This window comes from Mauremys mutica, chromosome 9, assembly GCF_020497125.1.
Source record: "Mauremys mutica isolate MM-2020 ecotype Southern chromosome 9, ASM2049712v1, whole genome shotgun sequence".
NCBI classification, from domain to species: Eukaryota; Metazoa; Chordata; order Testudines; family Geoemydidae; genus Mauremys; species Mauremys mutica.
The window spans coordinates 83,332,786-83,359,873 of NC_059080.1; the positions used below are offsets into that span (position 1 = coordinate 83,332,786).

At 45.0% G+C, this 27,088-nt stretch overlaps 1 protein-coding gene across 4 annotated transcripts in view; it reads left to right on the plus strand.

Annotated features, from left to right (window-relative positions):
- The window catches only part of LOC123377422 (schwannomin-interacting protein 1), a 121,678-nt gene that overhangs the window by 46,067 nt on the left and 48,523 nt on the right, over positions 1-27,088 (plus strand). The window contains exon 2 of one of the 4 annotated variants that reach the window (XM_045030328.1): positions 19,154-19,259. The exons of the other annotated variants lie outside the window; for them this stretch is intronic. Coding sequence (XP_044886263.1) covers positions 19,230-19,259 — 30 coding nt within the window. The 5' untranslated portion in view covers positions 19,154-19,229. The remainder of the gene's footprint in view (positions 1-19,153; positions 19,260-27,088) is intronic. 4 annotated transcript variants of the gene reach the window in all.

Sequence of the window (27,088 nt, forward strand, 5' to 3'; positions counted from 1 at the left end):
TTATTACCTTAACACCTGGCAGAATGGTGTGTGTTTTCATTCAGTGTAAGTGGAGGGTTGTAAATGGGCCTTCTGAGAGGTTTTTTCCCCTGGTCAATGTGTTTCTACACATCCAGTTGTGGATTTAGAAATAACTTTTCTGCTATGAAACTTAATTGGAATTATTGTAGGAGGTGGAAAAGTTGCTGCTTTCATTGCATGGGACTAATTTACTGTTGTGGAGATAGGCAACTATATGGCCTCCATAACAATAGTATGAGTGCCTCACTATCTTTGATATATTCATCTTGTGCAGTCTTAAAATCAAAAGTCATAGGGTTTTCTTAACTTCCTCCGCAGAGCTCCTCAAGAAGGCTCTGCTAGGGAAAAGGAAGCTGCACAGTGTGTGTTGTGGGATCCTGAGGGAGAAAATCTATTACTTTAACCAAAATTTTCCACTGGTTTCTGTAGTTTCTCCCAAAGTTTAATGCGTCAGAGCTACTGTGCTAGTAGTTATGAATGGTCAGTCCACCTGGTTGGTACAGACTTGTGCATCTGATACTTTGGTCTTATAACTTCTTGGACTTGGCTCTTTCCGCTAAAGAAAATACAATAAGTATGGGCCCAGCTAGTATGAAGTCGTTCTGAAAACGGTAAATCTCAGCCCATCAGCGAATCATAAATGCTGTTTGGTTTTAATTTACACTTGATACCTTTTTGTATTAGCTCTGCAGGGAGAAGCTGATGGAGGAGGTTTAATTCTGGTTGAGTTGAAATGATGTAGAATAATAGGCTATGACTGAATGAATTGTGGTATATATCAGCTAATCCACAAACACACCTGCTTTCATAGAACTTCAGATTCTTCTTCGAGTGATTGCTCCTATGCATTCCAATGTAGGTGTGCGCGCCGCGCGTGCACGGCTTCTCCGGAACATTTTTACCCTAGCAACTCCGGCGGGCCGGCTGGCGCCCCCTGGAGTGGCGCCGCCATGGCGCTGGTTATATACCCCAGCCGGCCCGTCCGCTCCTCAGTTCCTTCTTACCGCCCGTGACGGCCAGTTGGAACAGTGGAGTGCTCCCTTACCTCCACAGCCCTAGCGTTTCTCCATCTCTTACTGTATATAGTCGTTAGTTAGTTTGATAGTTGTATAGTTATAGTTAGATAGGTATAGTAGTGTAAATAGGGAATTAGAGGGGTTAGCCCTCTTCTTCCGCACCCGGTGCGGGCTTATGCCCGGGGCACCGGGATTCAAGCCCTGCGCGGCTTGCCAGCGGCACATGCCAGTGAGTGACCCGCACGACTCGTGCCTTCGCTGCCTTGGGGAGGCGCACAGAACAGATAAGTGCCCAATCTGCGTGGCCTTCAAGCCCCGGACGAGAAAGGAGCGGGACTCACGCCTTAAACAGTTGCTAATGGAGGCTTCGCTCCAGCCTCCGGCGCCAACTCCATCGGCGCCGAAGCCCTCCTCGGCGGGCAGCGCACCGGCAGCACCGAGCCGCTCCGGGGCCGAGCCTCCTCGGCACCCGGCACCGAAGTCCCGGCACCGCTCCCTCTCCCCAGGAAGGAAGCATAAGGTGCCGAAGGCGGCCTCTTCCAAACATCCGCAGAGACCGCTAGCCCAGCCGCCTCCGACACAAGCGGTACAGGCTGAGGCAGTGCACAGACAGTACACAGCGCCGTCGACTCCGGCGCCGCAACGGCCGTCGAGTCCGGCACCACCCAGCTCCCCGGTACCCGCCGAGGTAGAGCTGCGGATCCCGTCCACGCCGGAGGCGTTTGCGACGGCGAGGGAGCTAATCGAGCTCGCGGAGGCTCCAAGCCCCCGGCCCCCGGCACCGCCAGTGCGGGCACTCAAGTCAGTGGGCAAGCCGATGATGATGCGGCCTCCTTCCCCTGACAAGCGAGACGGACGCTCCAGGATTCGGTCTCGATCCCGGTCCCACTCTCGGAGGCGGTCCCGATCCAGAGGTCGTTCAACATCGCGGCACCGCTCCCCGTCTCGGCAACGGTCGCAGTCCCGGCACCGCTTGCATTCGCGGCGCCGGTCGTACTCCCGGCAACGATCCCAGTCACCGAGTCACCGGCACCGCAAGAGGTCCGGCTCCAGCGACCGCTTTCGGCACCGAGGCTCCCGGAGCCGCTCCCGACACCGCCAATCGCCGTCGAGGTCGAGCTCCCGGCGCCGCCGGTCGAGCTCCCGGCGCCGCCGGTCGAGCTCCCGGCGCCGCGCCGCACGCAGGTCCCGCTCTCCGCTTAGGTCACGTGATGACCGCCGCCAACCTTCAACGCCTGCTAGACACCTGACGCACGTTTCGGTTGGGCATTCGGGAACCGCCTCGGCTCCTCCCTGGCCCTCGCATGAACCCTCCATCGCTTCCCCTGAGGGCAGCGCAGTGGACTTCAGGGCAGCGTCCCAAGGACGGGACCTTGGACCCCAACACTGGGGATATTGGGTTCCCTGGGCCCAACACGAGCAAGGGCCTCCCCTGCAGCTGAGGCAGGCGCCTACAGGCCGCTCAGCGCCGGAGGCGACGGTTAGCAAGCCCCCCCCCCGTCTCCACAGGAACCGGCTGGCTCGCCACCAGGCCCGGCACCGGGGCCGGAGTCCGTGGCTCCTGACCGCCCAGGAGCGGACCAGACTTCTGAGGAGGTGCTGCCGGGCCGCTCCTCGTCTTCCTCTCCTGACGAGGCGGTGGCGGGGGCATCAACATTTGAACCCCCGCCTATTGACCTCAAGGCGCATCAGGACCTTCTCCGCCATGTGGCAAAGGCCATGAACCTGCCCGTTGAGGAGGTCACGGAGGACGATGACCCTATAACGGACGTTGTGGGTTCGGACGCCCCAGTGCGAGTAGCGTTACCCTTTATCCGCACTATTCAGCGGAACAATACGACAATCTGGCAGTCGCCCTCCTCAGTCCCCCCCACGGCGCGAGGGGTAGAAAGAAAATACTCTGTCCCGCCCAAGGGGTACGAGTACTTCTATGTGCACCCCTCCCCGGACTCTCTAGTAGTCCAGTCGGTAAATGACCGGGAGAGGCATGGCCAGCCGGCCGCTGCACCAAAATCAAAGGAGTCGCGGCGCATGGACCTGTTGGGGCGAAAAATCTATTCGGCGGGTGGCCTTCAGCTCCGCATAGCAAACCAGATGGCGCTCCTGTCCCGGTACACTTTCAACATCTTAGGGTGCCTAGGAAAATTTTCGGAGCTGACGCCGCAAGACTCCCGCCGGGAATTCTCGGCGCTCCTGGACGAGGGCAGGACGGCCTCCAGGACCCTAATTCGGGCAGCCTTGGACTCCGCTGATTCAGGAGCCAGAACTATGGCGTCCGGAATAACCATGCGGCGCATTGCCTGGCTGCAATCCTCCACCTTGCCGCCGGAGGTACAATACACCCTCCAGGACCTCCCCTTTGAGACACAGGGTCTTTTTTCAGAAAAGACAGACACAAGAATTCAGACCCTGAAGGATGGGAGGGTTGCTATTCGTACTTTGGGCATGCACACGCCGGCCACCCAGAGACGATCGTTCCGGCAACAGCCCTACCGACCCTTCCCACAGGCCAGATCTCGGCCATTTAATAATCGCCGAGCGGCCCCCTTCCGCCGTAGACCATCGGGGGGTCGGCGTAACCAGGCCTAGAGCTCCTCCAAGGCTTCTCAAGGCCCAAAACCGGCCTTTTGATGGGACGCCCGAGGACGGCCCACCACTCTCCCCCCCGAATCCATCCCTATTGTTTTCAAGTCGCCTTTCCCGCTTCCTCCAGGCGTGGTGTTCTATAACATCGGACAGCTGGGTCCTCAACACCGTCCAGCACGGCTACAGCCTGCAGTTTATTTCGCCCCCTCCCTCCCACCCACCTTCCCCGTCCCTCTTCAGAGACCCCTCTCACGAGCAAGTCCTCTTACAAGAGGTCCAGACTCTGTTGAGCGTGGGTGCTATAGAGGAGGTGCCTCGCAGCAGGCGGGGCAGGGGATTCTATTCCAGATACTTTCTCATCCCCAAGGCGAAAGGAGGTCTTCGTCCCATCTTGGACCTCCGGGAGCTGAACAAGTACCTCTGCAAACTCAAGTTTCGTATGGTGACCCTGGGGACCATCATCCCTTCCTTGGATCCGGGAGACTGGTTTGCCGCCCTCGACATGAAGGATGCATACTTTCATGTAGCAATTTACCCCCCCCCCCCCCACAGACGCTTCCTGCGCTTCGTAGTCAACGAAGCTCACTACCAGTTTGCGGTTCTGCCCTTCGGCCTCTCCACCGCACCGAGGGTGTTCACCAAGTGTATGGCAGTCGTGGCCGCAGCCCTCCGCCGTCATCGGATACATGTGTACCCGTATCTCGACAACTGGCTGATTCGCGGTCGCTCCCAAGAGCTGGTAGCGGCTCAGGTGACCGAGATTCTGCATCTGTTCCGCTCTCTAGGCCTGCTTATCAATACCGAGAAGTCCAGCCTAACTCCAGCACAAAGAGTGGAGTTCATAGGAGCGGTGCTCGACTCCAATTTAGCCAGGGCCTGCCTCCCTCGACTTCGGCACGAGACGATGGTCTCGCTCATACGGGCCCTGCAGGCCTTCCCTTCAACGACGGTGCGATCTTGCCTGCGCCTACTGGGGCACATGGCGGCGTGCACGTTCGTGACCGCGAACGCAAGGCTGCGGCTTCGCCCGTTCCAGATGTGGCTGTCATCGGTGTACCGCCCCCACCGCGACAGCATGGACATGGTGGTTACAGTGACGAAGCCCACGCTCCAGTCGCTCACCTGGTGGCTGGATCCAGAGGTTGTCTGTGCAGGGGTTCCGTTCCGCCCTCCTCGCCCGTCGGTCACCCTGACCACGGACGCCTCAGCACTCGGCTGGGGTGCTCACATAGGCGACCTGCACACCCAGGGTCTCTGGTCGACACAGGAGCTCTCCCTCCACATCAACGTCCGGGAGTTGAGAGCGATCCGCTTGGCGTGTCTCGCCTTTCGGACCCACCTGCAGGACCGCTCTGTAGCGGTATACACGGACAACACTACAGCAATGTTTTACGTAAACAAGCAGGGCGGAGCCCGATCCTCCCCGCTCTGCAGAGAAGCGATGCTCCTATGGGACCTTTGCGTGACCCACTCGATTCGCCTCGAAGCGTTTTTTCTGCCGGGGGTGCAGAACACGTTGGCCGACCATCTCAGCAGGTCGTTCGCCTCCCACGAGTGGTCCCTTCGCCCGGATGTGGCTTATACAATCTTCCCAGAGGTGGGGCTTTCCCCAGATAGACCTATTCGCCTCCAGGGTCAACAGGAAGTGCACCAGATTCTGCTCGTACCAAGGTCGAGCTCCGGGCTCCCTCTCGGATGCGTTCCTCCTGTCGTGGACAGGTCCCCTCCTCTACGCGTTTCCCCCATTTCCGCTCGTACACCGGGTGTTACTCAAGCTTCGGAGGGACAGGGCCCGCGTAATACTCGTCGCTCCGGCCTGTCCGAGACAGCACTGGTACACCCTGCTGCTCGAGCTGTCAGTTCGGGATCCCATTCCCCTTCCGTTATGGCCGGACCTCATCACTCAGAACCTCGGCAGGCTTTGTCACCCGAACCTGCAGTCGCTGCATCTTACAGCTTGGTTCCTGAGTGGTTGACCGATGCAGAGAGGGGTTGTTCGTCGGCGGTGCAACAAGTCCTGCTCGAAAGTAGAAAGCCTTCGACGCGCTCTACCTACCTCGCGAAGTGGAAACGCTTCGCGCTCTGGTGCGACCAGCGAGGTCTTAACCCATTCTTGGTCCCTATCTCGACCATCCTTGACTACCTCTGGTACCTGAAAGGTCAAGGTCTTGCGATCTCTTCCCTGAAGGTGCACCTGGCGGCTCTGTCGGCCTTTCGGCCCGCCATCGGAGGTCGGTCTGTCTTCTCTCACCCGATGGTTGCCCGCTTCCTTAAAGGTCTAGACCGTCTGTACCCGCCGGTACGTCCTCCTGCCCCGACCTGGGATTTGAACCTGGTTCTGGCCCAGATGATGGGACCGCCCTTCGAGCCCCTGGCCACGTGCTCTCTGCTTTATCTCACCTGGAAGACGGCCTTCCTCGTGGCAATTACATCCGCCAGACGAGTCTCGGAACTCCGCGCCCTGACGGCCGGGCCCCCGTATACCGTCTTCCATGCAGATAAGGTGCAGCTTCGACCGCACCCAGCATTCCTCCCCAAGGTGGTGTCGGCCTTCCACCTCAACCAAGAGATCTTCCTCCCGGTCTTCTTCCCGAAGCCGCACGCCTCACCTCGTGAGCAGCAGCTCCACACCCTGGACGTCCGCAGGGCCCTCGCTTTCTACATCGACCGGACGAAGCCCTTCCGGCGTTCGACCCAGCTGTTTGTGGCAATCGCTGATCGCATGAAAGGCGAACCGGTATCCTCGCAGCGGATTTCATCCTGGGTGACGTCATGTATACGAATGTGCTACGAGCTGGCTCGCGTCCCCCCATGCCGCCTCACCGCTCATTCGACCAGAGCGCATGCTTCTTCGGCCGCCTTCCTGGCCCATGTCCCCATCCAGGACATCTGTAGGGCGGCCACCTGGTCTTCGGTACACACCTTCACTTCCCACTACGCGTTGGTGCAACAGTCTCGAGACGATGCAGCCTTTGGCTCCGCAGTCTTGCACTCTGCCACGTCTCACTCCGACCCCACCGCCTAGGTAAGGCTTGGGAATCACCTACATTGGAATACATAGGAGCAATCACTCGAAGAAGAAAAGACGGTTACTCACCGTAGTAACTGTTGTTCTTCGAGATGTGTTGCTCCTATCCATTCCAGACCCGCCCTCCTTCCCCACTGTCGGAGTAGCCGGCAAGAAGGAACTGAGGAGTGGACGGGCCGGCTGGGGTATATAACCAGCGCCATGGCGGCGCCACTCCAGGGGGCGCCAGCCGGCCCGCCGGAGTTGCTAGGGTAAAAATGTTCCGGAGAAGCCGTGCACGCGCGGCGCGCACACCTACATTGGAATGCATAGGAGCAACACATCTCGAAGAACAACAGTTACTACGGTGAGTAACCATCTTTTCCCTTCTCCTCCCTTTGTGCAAGTGCACCAGAAATGGTGAAATTGCCTTTTACTAGATGGAAATGGAAACCATGACACATTTCATCATCTCCCAAATGTAATAGAAATAGTGCTGCAAAGCAGGAGGGTTGCACCATTTAGTTATCATTAGTGCCAAAAAAAAAAAAAACCATTGAATTTCTATATAGATCCATGAAAATGCCTATGTTTACCATGTCCTTTTTTCTGATTGATATGTTAACTATCCAAAGAACTCTTTTCTTATGGATACAAAGAAATAAAGTTGCAAACTAATTCAACCATAGTTTTCCCTTGCCATTTCACTATCCTCTGTAATACCTGGCAGATGAACTAGAGTAAGTAATTACTGATTGGCTCAGATAACGCAACTGCACAATAGGTACATTTTTTGCAGTCTCAGAACTAACCACGGAGGGTGCTGCCTGTGGATTGTAGAACCAGAAATAGGGGGAGAAGTTTGCACTGTTAGATTAGCAAGTATTGCTAAGTCTATGTATAATTTCAGGAAAGAGTTAGTAACTGCCACAGTTTAAGTCCCTGGAGATGTACAGTACTTGGAGAATCATTTTAATGTTTCATTGTAAAGCATTTTGAGGTACAAGGCATAAATGTACTGTAATATGAAACTGAAAAGACTGTTGCACCATTCTCCATATTTATCAGGGACATGGAAATCAAATGTTTGTTATGATGCATGGGTGTTTTATAAGGGGACATGTTGAAAATGTCAAAAGTAATTTCATGACATTACTTTCTGTAAGAGAGCCCTGCACAAGTGTATTGTCACAAATAAAATAGTAGCAACATATCAAGTATTTTGTTCTGTGACGGGGTAGTCCACTCACCACTAGGATGTCATCTCCTCCTGGAGGTTCTGGGGAGTAGCTTGAGGTCAGCACCCCTTCCCGTGGTTGTATACCATTTTCTGCCTCTCTCTCTCTGGGTCCGTGGCCCCTCTCTCTCCACAACTTGCTGCTGCCCCTCTCTGACTTGGCTTTCCAGACAGGTCACCAAATTGTTTCCCCTTCTGGGGTGTCAAAATCTTTCCTCACCAGTAGTCCTAGGCAGTTTTCCCATTTGCTGCCTAGTAGTGCCGCTCCCTTAGTGGCTGGCAGGGGAACCCAGGCCTGGCCTGTACTCTGGGATCCAGCTCACAAACCCTCTAGCTAGCAGTCAAGGTCTGTTCCCTCTTAAACATGACTGTCTTTCCCTGAGCCCTGTCCTACTTTCTTGGCTCCCTGAGTTTTCCAGCCCAAACATACCTCCCTTTCTCCCAAGGGTGACCACAGATTTTCCCAGTAAGCCCCCCTCTGCTTCCAATTTCCTGTCTTTATAGTCCCAGCTCAACTCTTCCTCCTCAGCTGGACACTCTCACTCTGTCACAGGATTACTCAGCAACCTGATTCACCTCAGCTGTGGAGTGTTAGGTTAATTAGCCCCCTTCTCAGTCTGTATTAACGCTTTCCGGGCAAGTGTGGGGTGCAACACCCCATTGCATGTTCCTTTTTAAGGATGAACATTTTTGTGATCAAGAGTCAACATCTATTTTATACACACTTTTTTTTTTATGCCAAACTTCCCATCCCAAATCTGCTCCCTAGTATGCTATACTCTTAAGAAGCAACGCCATGCATGCAGTAGTGTTTTATAAGGGAACATGCTGCATGCAAAAAGTCCTTTGAGAGTATGTTAACATTCCACAGGTAAGTGCTTCTAGGGGCATGTCTACACTACAGTCTCAAGTCAACCTATGTTTGGTTGATTTACAGCCATCACAGTAATTACTGCAGTGTCTGATGTCCACACTGCCCTCCTTCTGTCAGTGGGGCATGTCCTTGCCAGGAGCTCTCCCACTGATTGAAGAGGGGCAGTGTGGGGGGCTGAGAGCCAGGGCTCTCAGCTCCATGTAGCTCTCCGCCCCCAGGAGCTCAATTGCCCCCTGGGGCTTCTCGCCTCCCAACTCCCAGCTGGGAGTGGAGAAGCTGCTGAGGCTCCTTGCCTCCGGTGGGGAAATCCACACCCGCGGGCAGCAGGGCTCTCAGCGAGGAGCCCGGGCTGCAGCCCAAGCCGGGAGCCTGAGTGGCAGCCCAACTTGGAGTGGAGAGGGGGCACTGGCTGTCTTGTCAATTTCAGGGCTCCGGCAGACAGCCAACAGCCCATGTAAGGACACTGCATCACCCTAACTACACCATCTTAAGCCCTACACCTCTCGTGGAGGTGGAGTTACATCAGTGTAATAGGGCACTTACATCAGCAGGAGCAAGGCCTTAGTGTAGACCCTGACACAGGTCAACATAAGCTGCCTTATGTCGATCTAACTCTGTAGTGCAGACCAAGCCTAGATCAAAATGGACTTGCAGCATTATCTGTTCCCCTGTGACTAGATGGATACATTCTTTCTCTACATCAAGGATGGCCAACTGAGCCTGAGAAAGAGCCAGAATTTATCAACGTATATTGCCAAAGAGCCACAGTAATACGTCAGCAGCCACTCATCAGCTCCCCGCACACTCCCACCCACCAGCAGCCCCGTACATCAGCACCTCCCACATCCCTCCCCGCACCTCCCAATCAGCTGTTTTGTGGCGTGCAGGAGGATCTGGGGGAAAGTGGGGGGAGGAGCGAGGGCACTGCAGGCTGAGGGGAAGGGGGAGGAATCGGGAAGGGTTGGAGTGGGGGCAGGGCCTGTGGCAAAGCCAGGGGTTGAGCAATGAGCACCCCCGGCACATTGGAAAGTTGGCGCTTGTAGGTCCTACCCCAGAGTTGGTGCCTGTACAAGGAGCTGCATATTAACTTATGAAGAGCTACATGTGGCTCTGGAGCCACAGGTTGGCCATCCCTGCTATCCTTATATATACCTTTTGTCCTATATTGTGTGTGGGGAATGGGGGTTGTTTGTTTTGGGTGGGTTTTTTGTTTTGTTTTGTTTTTTTTAATCTTGTACACTTGCACTATATTTTCACTGTCATAATTGCCTGTCATATCTTTATTTGTGGTTGGAAAAAACTCTCTTGAAACTTTCGTTGGATGAGAGGGCTGACAAGGTTTGGGGGGCTACTGTCCCTCCTCCACCCTCGGTGTATGGGGAAGGAAGAGAGAACAGCTGCCTACTTCATCTTTAATATGATGAGAAAAGGCAGGGAGGGAAGGGAGTGGTGGTAAAATAACTGGTTCCCCATCTGCTGTAGTAATCTCACTCTTGTTACCACAGGGTGGAGTTGCACTCATGGTAGAGCGTTGGTGAGAGAGTTTTAACCTAAAATTTATGGTAGACAGACCTCCCAAACAAACCAATGAAGCAAACATTTCAGTTTCTGTCCTACTATGTTTCCTAGGGTTTTTTAAGGCTTACAGTTCATAAAGCACTTTAAGAATCTTTGTTGAAATTGTTGAAGTGCCAAGAATTTTTAAGCTTCTAAAGGATTATTTTATTACAGAGAATAGTGATATATTCAAAATTATGGAAAACATCTCAGCAGTATCCTGTTTAAATAAGAAATTAATCTCAAGTATTCTATATATTATAATAATTTGAGGAAAGACTCTCGTTTTCAAGCAAATATGTTGCCATAACAGATTGCTAGCATTGCTCAGTTTTCAAAAAACATTCCTTCTTTTTTTTGCCAGGTGCAGTAACCCTGAAAAATGTGTAGCTTAACCTAAACTACAGCTAAGTACATAAGTCCAAGGAAATCATGAGCAAATTACCATTACATTTCAGTAATTGCGCATGTATTTTTCATAGTTTCTTGAAAATACATTACAGAAGTGATGAAGACAAACACCCCCTAAAAAGCAACATAAGGCATCAAAATATTTAATGACAGTTTATTGTGAGAGTGTCTGTGGGCAGAAAAGAGAGTTACTGTCATTATATTTAGGGCAAGAACACCTCGGATCAGCTCTGGCCAAGAATTAAGTTAAGGGAGCCAAGTTGCTGATAAATGCGCAGATAACACACAAACTAGCACCTTGCTTTGTCATTCATCTTTCTAAATCCCAGAAATACAAAAGGAAATTCACTTCTTTAAAAAATCCGTGTTAGTGCAATGTTATGGTTAAGAATTAAAACAGTATCTGTACATTCAATTTAAGTACTTGCAGCTACTGTAATTCAGCTGCATTGTACATTAACATTAGGGGGGGTGGGGTACTACGTATGCTGAAGAAGTAAGGTTATGGCTTCCAGGTGAGTTACAACTTTGCATTTCCTGACTCCCCTTCTGTGGTAGTGGGAGCTGAGTGTGCTCTGCAGCTCTAGTGTCTGACAGGGTGCATAATACTGTATGTTGGTTTACTGTACAAGTTTTTTTTGGTGTGTAGTTTTTTGCATGGGTGGTGGCAAGGGTTATATCAGAGGGGTCGCCATGTTAGTCTGTATCCACAAAACAATGAGGAGTTCTTCGGATGCATGAAGAAATGGGGTTTTTTTACCCATGAAAGCTTATGCCCAAATAAATCTGTTAGTCTTTAAGGTGCCACCGGACTCCTTGTTTTTGAGAAAAAGTTAATTTTGCCACGTTATCTCCCTTCTCTCCCTTTTCAGCTGCTTAATGCAAGTCCTGAAGGTTTTCAAATCCTAGACATACCTGAATTCTGGGACAGGGAGGAATGGTCAGCCTGTATGGACTATAAAACATTCCAAGAGCCTTATTGAATTTAAGCTCAGAAAGAGTTTTGCAATCTGTGTGCCACGTTGTGTTGTGATCCCATAAGATTTCACAGGATAGGAGCATGTCTACACTTGCCATTTAAAGCGGAAAAAGTCCCTTTTTTGTGCAAAAACCACGGGAGCATCTACACTTGCCAATGACTTTTTGTGGTGAAGCTCGGAAGATTCACCGCAAACAGAAAACCACCTCCATGAGAGGCGTTCAGTTCTTACCAGTGATACTTTTGCGGTGATGTGCAAGGGAAGACACATTCTTCCTGTTTACATAGCTTTTAGCTTCCAGAGAATATCTCACAATGCCTACGTGACCACTCTGGCTAGCAGCTCTGTTGCTCTGAAGCCAGGTAAACAGACGTCCGCCCCATCCCCTGTAAAGCCCCCAAAACTTTGAAACTCCCCTTCCTGTAAAGGTAATAATTGGAGATATACCAATCTCCTAGAACTGGAAGGGTCCAGCCCCCTGCCTTCACTAGCAGGACCAATTTTTTTGCCCCAGATCCCTAAGTGGTCCCCTCAAGGACTGAACTCGCAACCCTGGGTTTAGCAGGCCAATGCTCAAACCACTGAGCTATCCCTCCCTTATCATCTGGCCAGGTGATAATGGCTGCTCCACAGAGCAAACTGTCCCCTGCTTGGAGCAATGCTGAGCTACTGGAGCTGATCAGTGTTTGGGGGGAGGAGTTTGTGCAGGGACCCAGGATGCCCCACAATCACTCCCTCACCCCTTCCCACAAGACTTATCCTCAAAATGGAGAGAGCTGCACTGTAGGATAGCTGCCTTCAGTGCACTGCTCTCATCGGCAACAGAAGTGCTGCAAACGTGAACACGATCTGATGCCTGTGGAAGTGAGTGAGAACCCAAACCAGCGCTTTTCATTTACCGGTTCCCTATTACCAGTGAAACTGACAGCGCAAAAACTCTGCAAATGTAGATATAGCTGAAGTTGGGTCAGGCCAGGTCACCTTTTGGATGCAAGATCTTAAAAAACTTACTGTAAGTGGTGTAGGAAGCGATTTTGGTGAAGCACATTTCCCTCTGATTCAGTAATGAAGCAATGACCTAGCACACTGTAAACTTAAAACAGAGCAGTCTTCTGACAAGTTTAGCACAAATCGTGGCAAATTTTGGATAGCAAAGTATGAGCAAATATAAAATACTATCTGCCAAGCAGTTTAGTCCTTTACATAGGCATTGATTCAGGAGGGCTTCTTTCAGTTTAACTGGTGGCTTGCTGCACAGAATACTTCATTCTTTAAAAGAATACTCTTAACATATGGCAGTTAAAGAAATAGATGCATTTTAGGAATAAAAGAATAGAGAGATGTGCTGTGCACAGGACTAGAAGCTAACAGCTAAGTAAAATTTCTTTCCTGAATCAGGGGACACACCAAATGGTAATACCTAGGTGCTGCTCCTCCTTCAGTAGATGGACAGATAACATAATTTTAACATCCAGACATTTTGATGTGTTTTGTCAGATTCATGCTCCTTAGTTCCCCATGCAACCCTTCTGATCACTTCACCTCAGTAGAGAATATGCAATAGACCCAGAGGCACCCCTCTTATATTTAACTGCAAATTCCCTCAAACTGATTTCCTCTTGCCTTTATCCATAAAATTATCCAAACAGTTCAGTATGTCAGAGCTTGCTTTGGTCTAGTGATCCCAAACTGTTCACAATAGGCTTAGTGTGCAGCACTGGTTCATCAATTCCCACGACTGCTGTCAAAGATCAACTCTAGATCTCAAGATTTTTTCCTCTCTCTGTTAAGCCTTGGATTCATAAAGGGGACAGTTGAGCAGATTGTGACTTCTTTAAGCAGTGACACACTTTCCTCCGTTCCCCAAATCCGATTTGTAGGTGGACTTTCAATGGAGTTTCTCATGGTGATGCAAGTCCAGGGAGGTGGTTGCTTTAGGAACTTCTCTTTTTAACAGCCCATATAATCTTGTGGAGAAGGCTGCCTATAGGATTATTCCTTAGCTCGCTGAGAGTCCCAGGTTTTCACCTTGGGGTCTGTTTGGTGAGAATACAGGACACTGACATGTTCCCACCCTGGTAACTAGCTTTTTGGAATGAGGATTATTTATTTCTCTTTGAAGATTTACATTTATCCCCTGGATCCTGTGTTCCCTTTGTAAACCAAAATTCTGTTTCTAGCTTCCTTTCGTGAAATGGGAACTAACTGCTACTCAGTAGTGATCTGTTTATCCAAGAAGGTCTGCTTAGTTGGACAGAACACAAAACGGGGACTCAAGAGGCCCCGGGTTCTATTCCTGGCTCTGCCTCTGGCCTGCTGGGTGATCTTGGCAAAGTCATTTCCGCTCCCTGCTGGTTTTCCCATGTGTAGAATAGGGATAATGACACTAACCACCTTTTTGTAAAGTGCTTTGAACTACTGATGAAAAGCCTTATATATAAGAGCTAGATTTTATTGGTTATGACCTATTCTTTCATTAAGACCCAGGAGTGTTGTATACTGTTCCTGCTTTTCTTCATAAAATGTCTTTTTCATATCAGCCTCAGTCCGTGTCTGACACTGTAAGTAGGTAGCACTATCTAGACATATATGAGACCCTTATATTTTATTTCAACTACAGAAAAACATTTTGTAATTCAGGCAACATTTTCCCTTTTATTTGTTGGGGCAACATTGCTCTAAGGCCAGCTGGGCAAGGTGGATTAAATATTCTATTATTTAACAGTAGTCAGAAGAGATGGAGAAGTCAGTGCTTTGCCAGGCTAAGATCTCTCCCTATTCATGCAGTAGCTTTCTCCTGGCCAGAGAGATGTATCTCTTCTCAGCAAGGAATGTTTAGGCTAGCAGCATAGTCATCCTTGTATGTTTTCTCAAAACACTGCAGCGTGGATGCTTTCATGTTATCAAAAGCTGTTTTCAGAAAGAGGTTCTTAGGGCAGTGAGATGTAGTTTATTTTCAGGACCCTTTCCTCCGTTGGTGGACTGTCAAAGGTTCCTAGGCATTCTAATTGGCATCATGTAGGTGCAGAAATAGGAATGTTTACTTGGTGTCCCTTGCTAAAGAAAAGAACATTTTGTAGTGACCCACTTGGGAGACATCCAAATAACTTTCATTCACTTGAAGCACCCACAGCTTTATTTATTACCTACCTATCTGATTTGCTGTCTGGGTGGATAATCACAAACTGATGAAGAAAGAGTAGGTGCCGATGTTTCCCTGGCTCATAGCCTAGTACACTAACCTCTAGACAGATACCCTTTCCTTTATTCTTTTTCAGTTTAAAGACCTTTGCTTGGTCTAAGGAATTCCTGTGGAGCCTGTTACTATGGTGTAATTATGCCCCTGATCCTGCAATGAGCTGTATACAGGCAGACCCCTGTGCCTGTGTAGATTCATTGATATTTTAATGGGATTCTGCATGGATACAGGCATATGTCCGCACACAGCTCATTGCAGAATTGGGAACCTATGTGCCAACCAGACCAGTTGGTCTGTTAAGAATAGTCTCTTGGAAGAGGTGGAGGGATACTGTGCTGCAAACTAAAAGTTAAACATAAAGCAGCCCCCACGCACAAATACCTATAGAAGGAATAAACTGTTAAACAGGGCGGTTTTGTATACTTCGCACCTCACTGCGCCAAAGCTGTGTCCAACAAGATTCACGCTATACTTGTCAGAAATCTGCTTTGTGTGAAATGGCACTGAGTCACTTCAACTATAAATAAACCAGTAATGTGTGAAGAGTGGGATAATTTAATGAGTCTTTCTTATGACACACATGATAAATGTCATCATGAGATTATGTAACACATGAAGCTGCTTTTAGCATTAAGCAAGGAGTTTTGTTTTTTGTTTTTTTGGGTTGTGGGGTTTTTGTTTGTTTTGGTCTTTTGGGGCAAACATTTTGCCCTCTGTAAAGGAAGCTTCTGAAAAAAAGTCTTGCTGAGAGATCCCTTTACATTTCTTCAGAATGGAAAATTAAAATTTAAGTGTTTTTATATCCTTTAAAAAAAAAAGGCAGTTTGTGAATGACTGGTCTGATCCAGCCCAAAAAAACCGAAAACACTTTAGGTGATGTTCACTCATCAAAAACTGCCAAGATTCCATAGCCCCAGAGACTATTCCCTGCCTTAAGAGGGCTTATCCCCTCTCTACTACCTGTTGTGTACCTGGTTAGGAGTCCCATCTTTTCACCCTCTTTCCAGAGCTGGAGTTTGGAAATTGTTTCATTATGATTATCCCATATGTGGTAATTAATATCTTAGGTAATTTATGTTGAGATTTGCTAAGCATTAAGTCCACACATACACTGATGATAAGGACTTCTCCACCAGAGTGAACATCAACCACCTGGAGGAGCCCGTGTCTGGTCATAATTATCAATTGTCTGTCTTCCATTTTGGAGTTCAGCCAAAAAGAGGAATAAAGTATTCAGGGCTTGAAGGGTAGCCTTCTTTCTCCATCTTCCTAATAACCAAACTTCCTTGCCTTCCTCCCCGGCCAACCTGTTGGTTTTGGTTTTTGTTATTGTTTGTTTGTAAAAGTTGTAAATCTTTTGAAAAAGATGCTCTTTTCCCCCTCCCCATCCAAACACCTCTGCAGTATGCAGCAGAGTAGTTGAAACCTCCTTCTCCAAGGTGAGGTAGTTCTTATTTCTGCTCGGTCCTCTCCCCTGGGAGCAGCCTGGAGCTGTTCCTGTCCCACAGTCCTTACAAACTGTAGCCATGTAGCATTCCTAGCCTGGTGGGATGGATACTGAGACACCCAGAGTTGTTGACTGAGCCCTTATTTCCTGTGAAGCTGTGCTGCAGAGATGAAGAATTCCTCACATGGTTGTGGGGGTGATGACGACTACATATCAGCCTTTCTGCTGAGATACAGCCCTGAAAGAAGAAACTGAGAAAGCTATTGGCTTTATGGGATTTTTCTGCCTTCAGCTCTTTGCCATCCCACTTGTGTGAAAACTCTGGTGAATATCCATCCACCCACATTCCCCCCTGCTTTTTTTAATGTACTTGCAAGGATGAAGAGCTGAGAAAATTGGGGGTGGAGAGATCATCATGCAAGGCCATTTTTTGAGAGAGAAATCCTGAGTCAGAGATAGATTTTTGGCACTTGATTCAGGGGCTGTGAGGAAAACTCAAGATTCCTGTTTTCCCATAGCCATTTGAACTTGTGAACTCAGCCTCCACAGGCCTAGGAAACGGTGCTAATATGAAATAGAAGGGTTACACTGATAGCTTTTCAATAATGAAACTGGCATTCTCAAATTTATAGAAATAATAGATTTAGGAAGGAGAAGCATACAGTTGGTTTTTATTGCAGAGATAGTTTTGTACATTTTCATACCGTACAGGATATTGTGCAAAAATGAATATTACTCAGTACATTTTAACTTTTTACCATTTTTTTACCAATAGCCTAGTCTATAATACATCAAGCAGCAGTCTCCTCCAGGGTAGCATGAGGGACTTCAGGTCAGCATGTCTTCTCCACTGGCTACGCTATTGAAGGGGCAATCCCAGGGGTGACATTTTGCAGGACTGGATACATCTAGTATTCCTATGCAAAGATTGACAGAGTTTGAAGATGTCTATTAACATTGAGCTCTAGATTGTGCATGACAGGCACTGGCCGGCTTGGGATTGGTACAGACGCACCACCCTATGTTGAGCTCTGGAAGGGATTTGTCTCTGATTGGCACAATCCCTCCTGGAGTTCAGCAGCATTCAGGGGGGAAGCATGACCACTGTGATATACCATAGGAACGTGCTCGTCTCTTGATGGTTGGATGTCTGCATGCCCTTTTCTGTATGGTTAGGGGTATTAGGAGGGAGCATTTCTTGAATACAAGAGCGAAAAAATGCTCTGGTGTTCTAGCACTTGCGCCTAGCTCTTGTGTAATCTGAGTGTTTTACAGATTAATGTGCCAGGACCACCTAACATTTTTTCATGGTTTTAAGTTGAAGATGAGCAGCCCAGCGGTGAAAGTGACTTTGAAATCTCACGTTTTTCTATGAGCTACTTGCTAAAACTCCCAGCCCCAGGTCACAAATTCTGAGAAATTGTAAAATAGTATTTTATTTCTTCTTTCGCTCTTGTCTTCTATAATAAGACTGTTCATCAATGGAATACAAAGTTTGTATTTAGTTTCTTTTATATGTTGAGAATTACAGCCTGACCTGTACTGCCATTTGTAAAACCAGTGTATAATCTCAAAATATTATTCTGAAAGTGCAATAGAAGATTTACAAAAATTAATGTTTGTTTAGTTAGTCTTAAATAATTATCACTGCTGTTTTTGGAATATTTGTCCGGCCTCTAAGAATTTTCAGGCCTAATTATCTCACATCTGAGGATTGGATGACAGAGTATTACAAAAGTAAAAAACCAGTTCAGATCTAAAATACCAAGTCATAGCTGTTCCTAAAAATGCTGTGCAGGCAAACTCTGGCTGTGTATAGTTTCCTCTGGGTATTTGTCTGATCTTGAGATTTCTTTTCATCAGTGAAATTTAGTTATAGAATAGCCTATTTTTTGTTTGGGGCTGTTGCAAAGAACACAGATGTCTGTTTCATTTGAAACAAACTGTGTGGCATTAACTGTTCCCTGTATTGGATAATATCTGTGCTCAAAGCTCCAGCTCAAAATGGACATTACAATATAGAAAGTAAATTCTTTAAACATCATATCATCCTATAATTATAATTCACAGGAAATGTAAGACAAAATATTTTCAAGAAAAGATTTTATGTTTCTCAGATACATTGAAAAGAAAATAACTGGAATGGATTCCTACCTATTATTTAATGATTCAATATCTTAAATCTATTTTGGGAAGATGACATACATACCTCGATTCTTTTTTGGATGGAATGTACACCTGAGTTTGGTTTATTCAGCTGTATATGGTCTTGTCCAAAGAAAGAAATGTTGTTTGATTGAAATAGATTCATGTTTTTAAATTACCAAGGCACTTGTTTATATTTCGGAAATACAGTTATGACTCTCTGTTTGTAAGCATCACTAAAACTTCTAAGCAGTAATCGAAGAATGGCTATCGGAAGGGAGAATGATGCCGAAGGTCAGAAATATTCAAGTGAAGTATTGATTTGTCTCCCCCCCCTTTTTTTTTTCCCCCTTTAATGAGGACTAGAATGTTTCCACATCAGTTAACTGCCTTCAGAAAGCACCAGAAGGTCACACCAGCCTCAGACTGATCCTTTTCTTTGTGTCTATAATATAATTGGCCGATTGTGCTAGTGATGAGTGAACCCCCTCCCCCATCACAGTCTCAGCTACATGTTGTTAGACCTCATTGCTAGTTCCCTGAGGAGAACAGCACTGCTACACTCCTCACTAGCAAAGGCAGTGCCATTGCGCAGGTTGAAACAGCAGAAACAGCATCCATTTTAATCTGCAGGAAGCTTCTCGCCTTACAAGGGCGTTCTTTTCTCCTTCAGATGCTGTAAATTTTAACTGTGCAGCTTCTGTAAACATTCCTGGCTTTGGTGTCTGCTCTCTGTATGATGCACTGAGATGGTACACCAGGAAAACTGTTCGTATCAGGTAAGAATTAAAGCTCTGTTACGAGGGGAGAGAAAGGCCTGCCTTTTTCAGTGCAGCAGGTTGTCTCTCTTCAGCTTCTACAGTATTGTTAGTAGTGGGGTTTGTTGTAAATCTGATGAGCAGTGTAGAAAATAATGCTTAGTTGGCTTGTAAAATGTGAGTTATATAGGTATAATCTGTCCTGACATGTATGCCATATGGATAAAGGAACTCCTTTAAATGAAGAGCTTTTTAAAAAATGGGAAACAATTTTGAGAACCGAATTATGGAACAAATAACAGGTGCATAAAATAATGGGAAACAATATTTTTAAATGTTAACTTTGTGTGTCAGTGCCTGAGTTCTTGTGCCTACTATACAATGCTCACTAATACAGTAAAAATATTTAGATGAACTAAGTGGAAAAGGAACAGATAACTGATTTATTTTCTCTGACACTTCCATTCATTGATGCTTTACGTTCAGTAATATGTATTCATCTGAGTCTTTATGTACGAGCAGCATTTTACGTTATATAATGCATCAACACTTACTCTGTTACAAGTATAAATGAGAGTACTTGATTTAATTTACTTGTATGACGTAGCTGTTTTAGCACCTTCATAATTATATTTGAAGAGAAATTAGCTTTTAATATTTTTAAGAGTTCTATATTCACTGTCCGTAATTGCCTATTTATCACGGTAGATGCGTTAAAATGTAATGGTCATTTTCAAATGCTGTCTTTTCATTGTTTACATTATGGTTTGCTATTTTGATGAATAATCAAAATATGGATTAATTGATTGCAAGCTCTTTGGGGCAGAGACAGTGCCTTTTTATGTGTTTGTAGCACAGGGTAGAGTCCCAATCTTGGTTGGGCTCTCTGGGCACTGCCACAATGCTGCTAATCAGAGATGAAGATGAGAAGATAATTGGTAACAAAGACTAATGTATTACCTTTCCATAGGGCAAAGTAAGAATTTAGGTGTTTACACTGACATTACTTCACTTTCCTAACAATAGAGAGACAGTATTATCACACACACACCTACGTTACAGATTGCACTCCTAGGGCTTGGTCCTGCTTGAAGATTAATGTTAAACCCATATATCTGCATGCATAAAATAGAATTATAGCATGAAGAGAAGTAAACCAAAGTACCAGTATATACACATAGTACATAGAGTTAAAAAAATATTTTTGAGTTTGAAGATTTTAATCCAATTAGCAGTTTAAAATAATTAAAAGAATTATTCCAGTTTATCCCCTTCTAAAAATGTATTTAAATAGTTTTCTGAAGCCTTTAGCCTGTCATATTAGTAATTTAATAAATAGCATCATTGTTGTGTCTCTGAGAATGTTTTCCCAGCATAGTTCTGGGAACTGAAGGGTTAAAGGTCGCCTATTGTCTCTTCTCAAATGGAAGCCAGTCTTCTGGGAATTGTGACTTAGTGAAGATACATTAGGTTCAGTGAAGAATGCTGATATGAGGCTGGGTAGCATCCTAAAGCATTTGGTTTTGTGTTATCATAGTATGGCTACATTTTTAATAATTTTAATCTGCTTATTCGTTACAATTGTGTTCTTTCAAAACAAAAATACTGACTATAAATCACTAGTCATGTGTGAATCTTTATTTTAGAAAAATATCATATGAGAATGATCTTTGTTTTGTTTAAATAGCTCTGTTTGGTTGGCCGGAGCAACAAAACAACCCAAATAATCAAACCCTTTAACCTGGAGGTCAAGTGTTAATCCTTCTGTGATCAGCAATCCAGGGTTTAGAATCAAACTACAAGCCATAAATGATTGGATTTCAGCAAGCTAGAGAGGAAGGGTGGCTTCCCTAAACATGGGCTGTGATTGTGTGTGTGGAGGGAGGGGGAGGAGGAATGTCAATGTTAAGGCTGCTATAGTGACGTGTGATATCTGTGGTCAAATTCCTTTTTGAAATGTGCTTTAGCTTTCATCAGAGCCTTAAAATACACTTAATAAAGAGAGAGACCCTATACAGTTTAGATGTTAAATCCCTGCAGTGGCTGTTTAAAAAATAAATTCAGAATTCTAAGCATGACTGTATATTATGCTACCAAAAGAATCCTAGAGTGGTGGATCAGTAGCACAGTTTTATCTTAGACAGCAAAAAGCAATTCATTTATACACATCTCACTACACAGATCTTGTTTGACCTAAATCAACTGCTGCTGCTACTTTCTAAATTCTTGAGAAGATGATCCATAAAATTAGATTTTTTTTAATGAACAGAATTCACAATTCCAAGAAGAAAAATGCTAGATGTTTATTAAACAGTTTTAGATCATATTCTAAATAATATGATGCTAACCCTCCTGGGAAGGTTAATGATCTGTGCTTTTATATATGGAATCTCTTGCATTGGAAGAATTGTTGATTGCAGTGGAATTGAATGTCATATGGTAATGAAATATGAATCCTTTCACTTCTAGGTTATCAGTCTGAATCCATACCAGGTCAGTGGTGACCAAAAGTTATTACTACTTGAGGCTGTGTAGTGGCCTCCTTCCAGTTCCCAGCTGATAAGTATTACACAAACCACTGCCATCCCTACTAGTATTGACTCAATAGGCATGGACCCTTTCACCATTACAGATCGCCTATCCAGTTCAGGCATATTGGCATTGGTATGTTGGTAATCTCCATTACAGCACCATTAAAAGTGATTGAAATTATTTTTGTAAGTAATGCCAAACACTTGTTAAGATCAGTGAAATATTTAAGGGAATATGTGTGTATTGTTAACGTGATGAATAAATACAAGTTAAAAGTAAATTGCAAATGTGTTTTCAACTCATCTCCCAAGACCAGTGTTTTAGGGCTCTCTTTTTTCTCCTGCAAATTTGACATGAAAATACCAGAACTTGCACATTTGTTTAAAATACTTGAGACCGCTATGATGTCATCAACGTGCATCAAAGAGAAACAACCTTAACTAAGGCCTTGATAAGTAAATAAAATATTTTGTTATAATGTACTTCCTTGCAATTTAAATATACCCATGTACTATTTTAATGATTTAGGATCTTAAGTACTAAATAATAAAGCATTTCGGTTCACCATTAAATCCTTAAGGTGCACTTTGCATAGAGTAACAATCTGAAAATCAAGCTGATGTCAGCTTCTTGCATATTTTCTTCGTCTTGATGAATGAGTCTATTGTGAGCTCTTCAGATCAGAGTTTGCCTTTTTGTTACACAGATGCTACCATAATACTAATATTAACATGGCAGTAATGTTAAATATCACCACCTCAGACTTATTTCTGATGTTCTTCTAAAAGTTGATAAATTTCTGGACTCCAAAACATTGAAACTGAATCTCTGTGTAATATAATACTCCCTAAACAGAAAATTGCCCATGGGAGCCATTCGGTTTTGCAGACTAGCGTCAATTTGGATATATACCTATTTCTGTTGACTGAAAGGTCAAACATTCTTGGGCTTTATACACAGATAGAAAACTGATATGACCAATTAGTTTTGATTTTCTTAAAAGTCCTGGAATTATCTCAAAAACAGGTATTTCAGGAAGGGTCTGGGACACAATTCATGGGACAAGATCCACTTAGATGGAATTTGAATAGTATGGCACTGTCTACACTAGGATATTTACCTTTTGCTGACAACTTGTACAGCTTGAATTGTGGCTAAAAACTGTTTTAATTCCATGTGTTAACTGAACTAAAACATGTTTAGCATCTCTTCAGAAATGTGATTGGACCTTCAGTTTTCAGCCTTCCCTCCCCAGAACAGTTCAGTCCCCAAATCCTGTATTCGGATCCCTCTTCCTCAACATTTCACCCCTGCCCTACTCCACGCTTTCTGTATGATCTCTGTGCATTAATGTCATATGGAGCTGCACAAAGTTTGGCAGCTGTATACACGTGCTGAAAGATCAGGATGCCCCTTCATATTTAAATTGTATTAAATTTGACAGGCTGCACTTCCACAGAAAGAAGGGGAGAGAGTGATATTTCTCAGTAAATGCCTCTTCCTTTGCTGACTTCTTAGGGAGTTGGTCAGCTTGTAGGCTACCAGCTCTCCATTTTGAAAGGAGTCCTTCAGTAAAGAACTGTCTGTAGATCAAGGACATGCCAACAGCCATCTGATTTCCTTGGGAAAAGAGAGGGCCTAAAGTACTTGCTGTTTCAGGCCATTTTAGGGACTTTTGCTGCCACAGCTATGTCAGTCAGGGCTAACTCTTCTTCACGCCCGTGGCTGATACACCTAGATCAGCAAAGGTCTTGAGTATACACATGGCCTCAGTAATGCTAATACCAAGTACTGAAAAATCACTAGGGTCTCCAAAAAATCATGAAATTTGACTTATAAATCATTACATTTTTAAACATAACTCATTTGGGGTCCTTTTATTTGCTTTCTGTTTTTTGAGCCTTTAGGATTCACATTTTGAAGATTTCTCAGCAATCATAAATACTAGAAATGAAAGCTGAGAGACTCAGGAAAAACACCAAATACCATGAAACTCAAGATAAAATCACAAGAGTTGGCAACACTGCAGTCTACTTCTCCTGTATTGGGGCAGAAGACATGGCACCCATCCTATCTTCCAAAATCATTCCTTTCTTCAGCTGATTTCTGCATTTTGTAAATGCTACAAACCGTTTTGTAACAAGGGAGCTGGAGCTCAATAGATCAATAGCTCCAGGGCACACTGATCACCAATGGAAAAACTGCTACTATTAAGTAAACTAAAGGAGCCTGCTGCCATGGAGATGGGGTCACGGGAGCTCTTTAACAGACAGGTTAGAATGCAGGGATGAGGCTGGCTCTCATTTTCTCTTTGGAGCTGTGAAAAAAGCTCCCCTTCGCTACCTGGAAGTGCTTTCTGCTCATTCAGTGAAACGTTTCAGACATGTCTGTATAAATGGGAAGACGGATGATGGCCAGCCTTCAGAGCGGTATTTTCATAATTAGGACTGACTTTAAGAGAGTTTTTCTAAAGTAACCCATCCAGGCCTTCATAATAAAACAAGTGTTCCTTAAATAACTGTCCATTGATATGACATTTCTCTAGGCTTGGCAGAATTTTATTTTTTATAATTATGATGGATAACATTGATTATTGTTAAGCATTTTTTTTCTATTTTTATCAATTTAAATTTTTACAGTTGCAGGAAATTATTGGTAGGTCAGATAATCATGTAATGATAGCTGAGATTCAAAAAGATAAAGCTTTATAACCATTAAAATGCAAATTGTCAACATCACATATTAAAATATACAAAGTACATATCCTTAAATCAAACTCTCAGCAGTTCTCAAGCAGCATTTTTCTTACGTTGCCTATCCGTTCACTTTTATTATTGATATATATTTTCATACGTTTGTGTGCACAGTGAAATCAATGTTTATTGACATTTGCTGATAGAAATGTAATCCTTCCAAACTTTATACCCTAACCATATATGAAAAATGTAAATTCTACTAATAAATAATAAACTAGCAACCACTTTTGAGATTATTGCAAGAGGTGTTCATAGGTATAGGTACTCTAGTTGGGTTACCATGATCAGTTAACTAGATAATCTGTTAAAGTGCACTATTTGGAAAAGATTGGATCCATTCTCTTTATGGCAAACCTTAGAAAATGTGTAGTTCATAGTTTTATTTCATTGACTCAGAAAAGTGTTATCTGTGCATAATTAAATCTGAATGTTTAAAATACTCATAAAAATTTCAGTTATCGTATTGCCCATTTTTAGTAACCTTTTAAAAAAAAACAGCAGAAGGCACTTACTGTTTCTTGCCTTACTATCAGTATGAAAAATTAAGATTTTAATTTTAAGACTAAGTAAGAGTTAATCTGTCCTGTTTTCTTGCTTTTATAAAACCTGAAAATTGAAATGCGTTTTCTCCCAGACTTTGCATGCACAAAAAGATGGTATACCTCAAATTGATATGTAGTTTATATCTTCCAGGGGGTGACTAATTTTGATCTTTGAATATGAAGGAGTGGGGAGGGGGTTGTTACATTGCATTCTTAACTGTAGCAGCTTGAGCCACAGGAAGGGAGCATGGCCTGTTGCATAGAGCACTGAACAGAGAGCTAGAAGACCTTGGTGTTCTATTCCTGGCTCAGCCAGTGACCTTGTTTGTGACCTCGGGGCAGTAACTTCCTGTCTTTATGCCTCTGCTAACTCTTCCTCCCTTGGTCTCATCTATTTAAATTATAGAGTCTCTGCCTAAAAGAGTTTCTCCCTTTGTGTCTATACTGCCCCCACACAATGAAGCCCCTATCTTGATTGGGGCCTCTAAGTTGCTACTATGATACTACTACTACTAATAAAGTAGAGCTGAGCTAAATATGGGTTCCAGTTTTTATGTTAGGATGCCCCAAATACAACCTCAGACTTCAAACTGTCTCTCCCCTAATGCTACCATTTAAATTCACTGAAAGGAGAAACAGTTTTTGTAACTATAACCGATCATTCCAGTTTCATAGCTGACGAAATTTTACATGGACTTCTCTCTCACAAAAATAACCCTTACCTAATAATACAGAAGCTAAGTGTACCTTATAAGGTAGCTTGGTATGTGTCGTTAAACTGACTGCAATACATTTTGTCTGTGTGTATATTTAAAGCACATAAAGGGTGTCAGAGTGGCTGGCCTGGGGACTGAACTGTTTATCTGAATGGATACAGCACGTATAGCAGCCGTGTAATCCTCTCCAATTGGCTTTATTGCCAAAAACTACAAATGGGAAGAAAGTAGCTGTCTACGGAAATGCCCAGTCAGCTCTGCAATGTTGTGACAACCCAGGAATACATTTGTTTTATAGTTTAGTTTTCAAGGCAATCATTTAAATATTAGTCGTGGCATGCCCTCAAACAGAAGTGGAGGTATAATGCCTTTGTACAGTGACCCTAGTCCTCTCAGTACTTGAGAAGCTACTGAGAGGAATGACAATTGCTGGTGGCTGCAATGTGACCCTAGAAATGGTAGTTAGATTGTACAAAGAGGCCCTGCTTTATCAGAAACCTATTGTCCAGCATAGTACTGTATTCTGAATTGATTTCTTCTCTCTCATTTGAAAGAAGATGTTCATTGAACAAAGAATTTTCATTTAAGATTGTGATTTGATTTGAGTTAAAACCAGAATTATCAGCTTCTAGACCAGGGGTAGGCAACCTATGGCCTGCATGCCGACCTGATTTTCTGTGGCACTCACACTGCCTGGGTCCTGGCCACCAGTCCGGGGGGCTCTGCATTTTAATTTAATTTTAAATGAAGCTTCTTAAACATTTTGAAACCTTATTTACTTTACATACAACAATAGTTTAGTTATATATTATAGACTTATAGAAAGAGCCCTTCTAAAAAGGTTAAAATGTATTACTGGCATGCGAAACCTTAAATTAGAGTGAATAAATGAAGTCTCGGCACATCACTACTGAAAGGTTGCCGACTCCTGTGCTAGACTAATAAGCTAAATCAACTGATATGACTTTTTTTTTCTGTTGGATGGTCTCATTACAAAGTTAGTCCTGAGAGAATCTCAGCAAAGACATTTCTCCAACTGTACTTGGATAACAGGGTAATTAGCCTGAAAAAGTTTAAGTGAAGGGCAAGGAAGCCATTTAGGTGACAGATTCTGTGTGAATGTATTCTAAATAGAACTTGTCTCCTTTTTGTCTAACGCAGTGGTCCCCAACCTTTTCTGTCTGGTGGGCGCCAGACGACGAGCCACCGAGGACCGTGGCAGCGGACGAGCATCCACCAAAATGCCGCCGACAAGCGGCAATGTCAATAGGCGTCGCCGCTGAAATGCCGCCGATTTTTGGCAG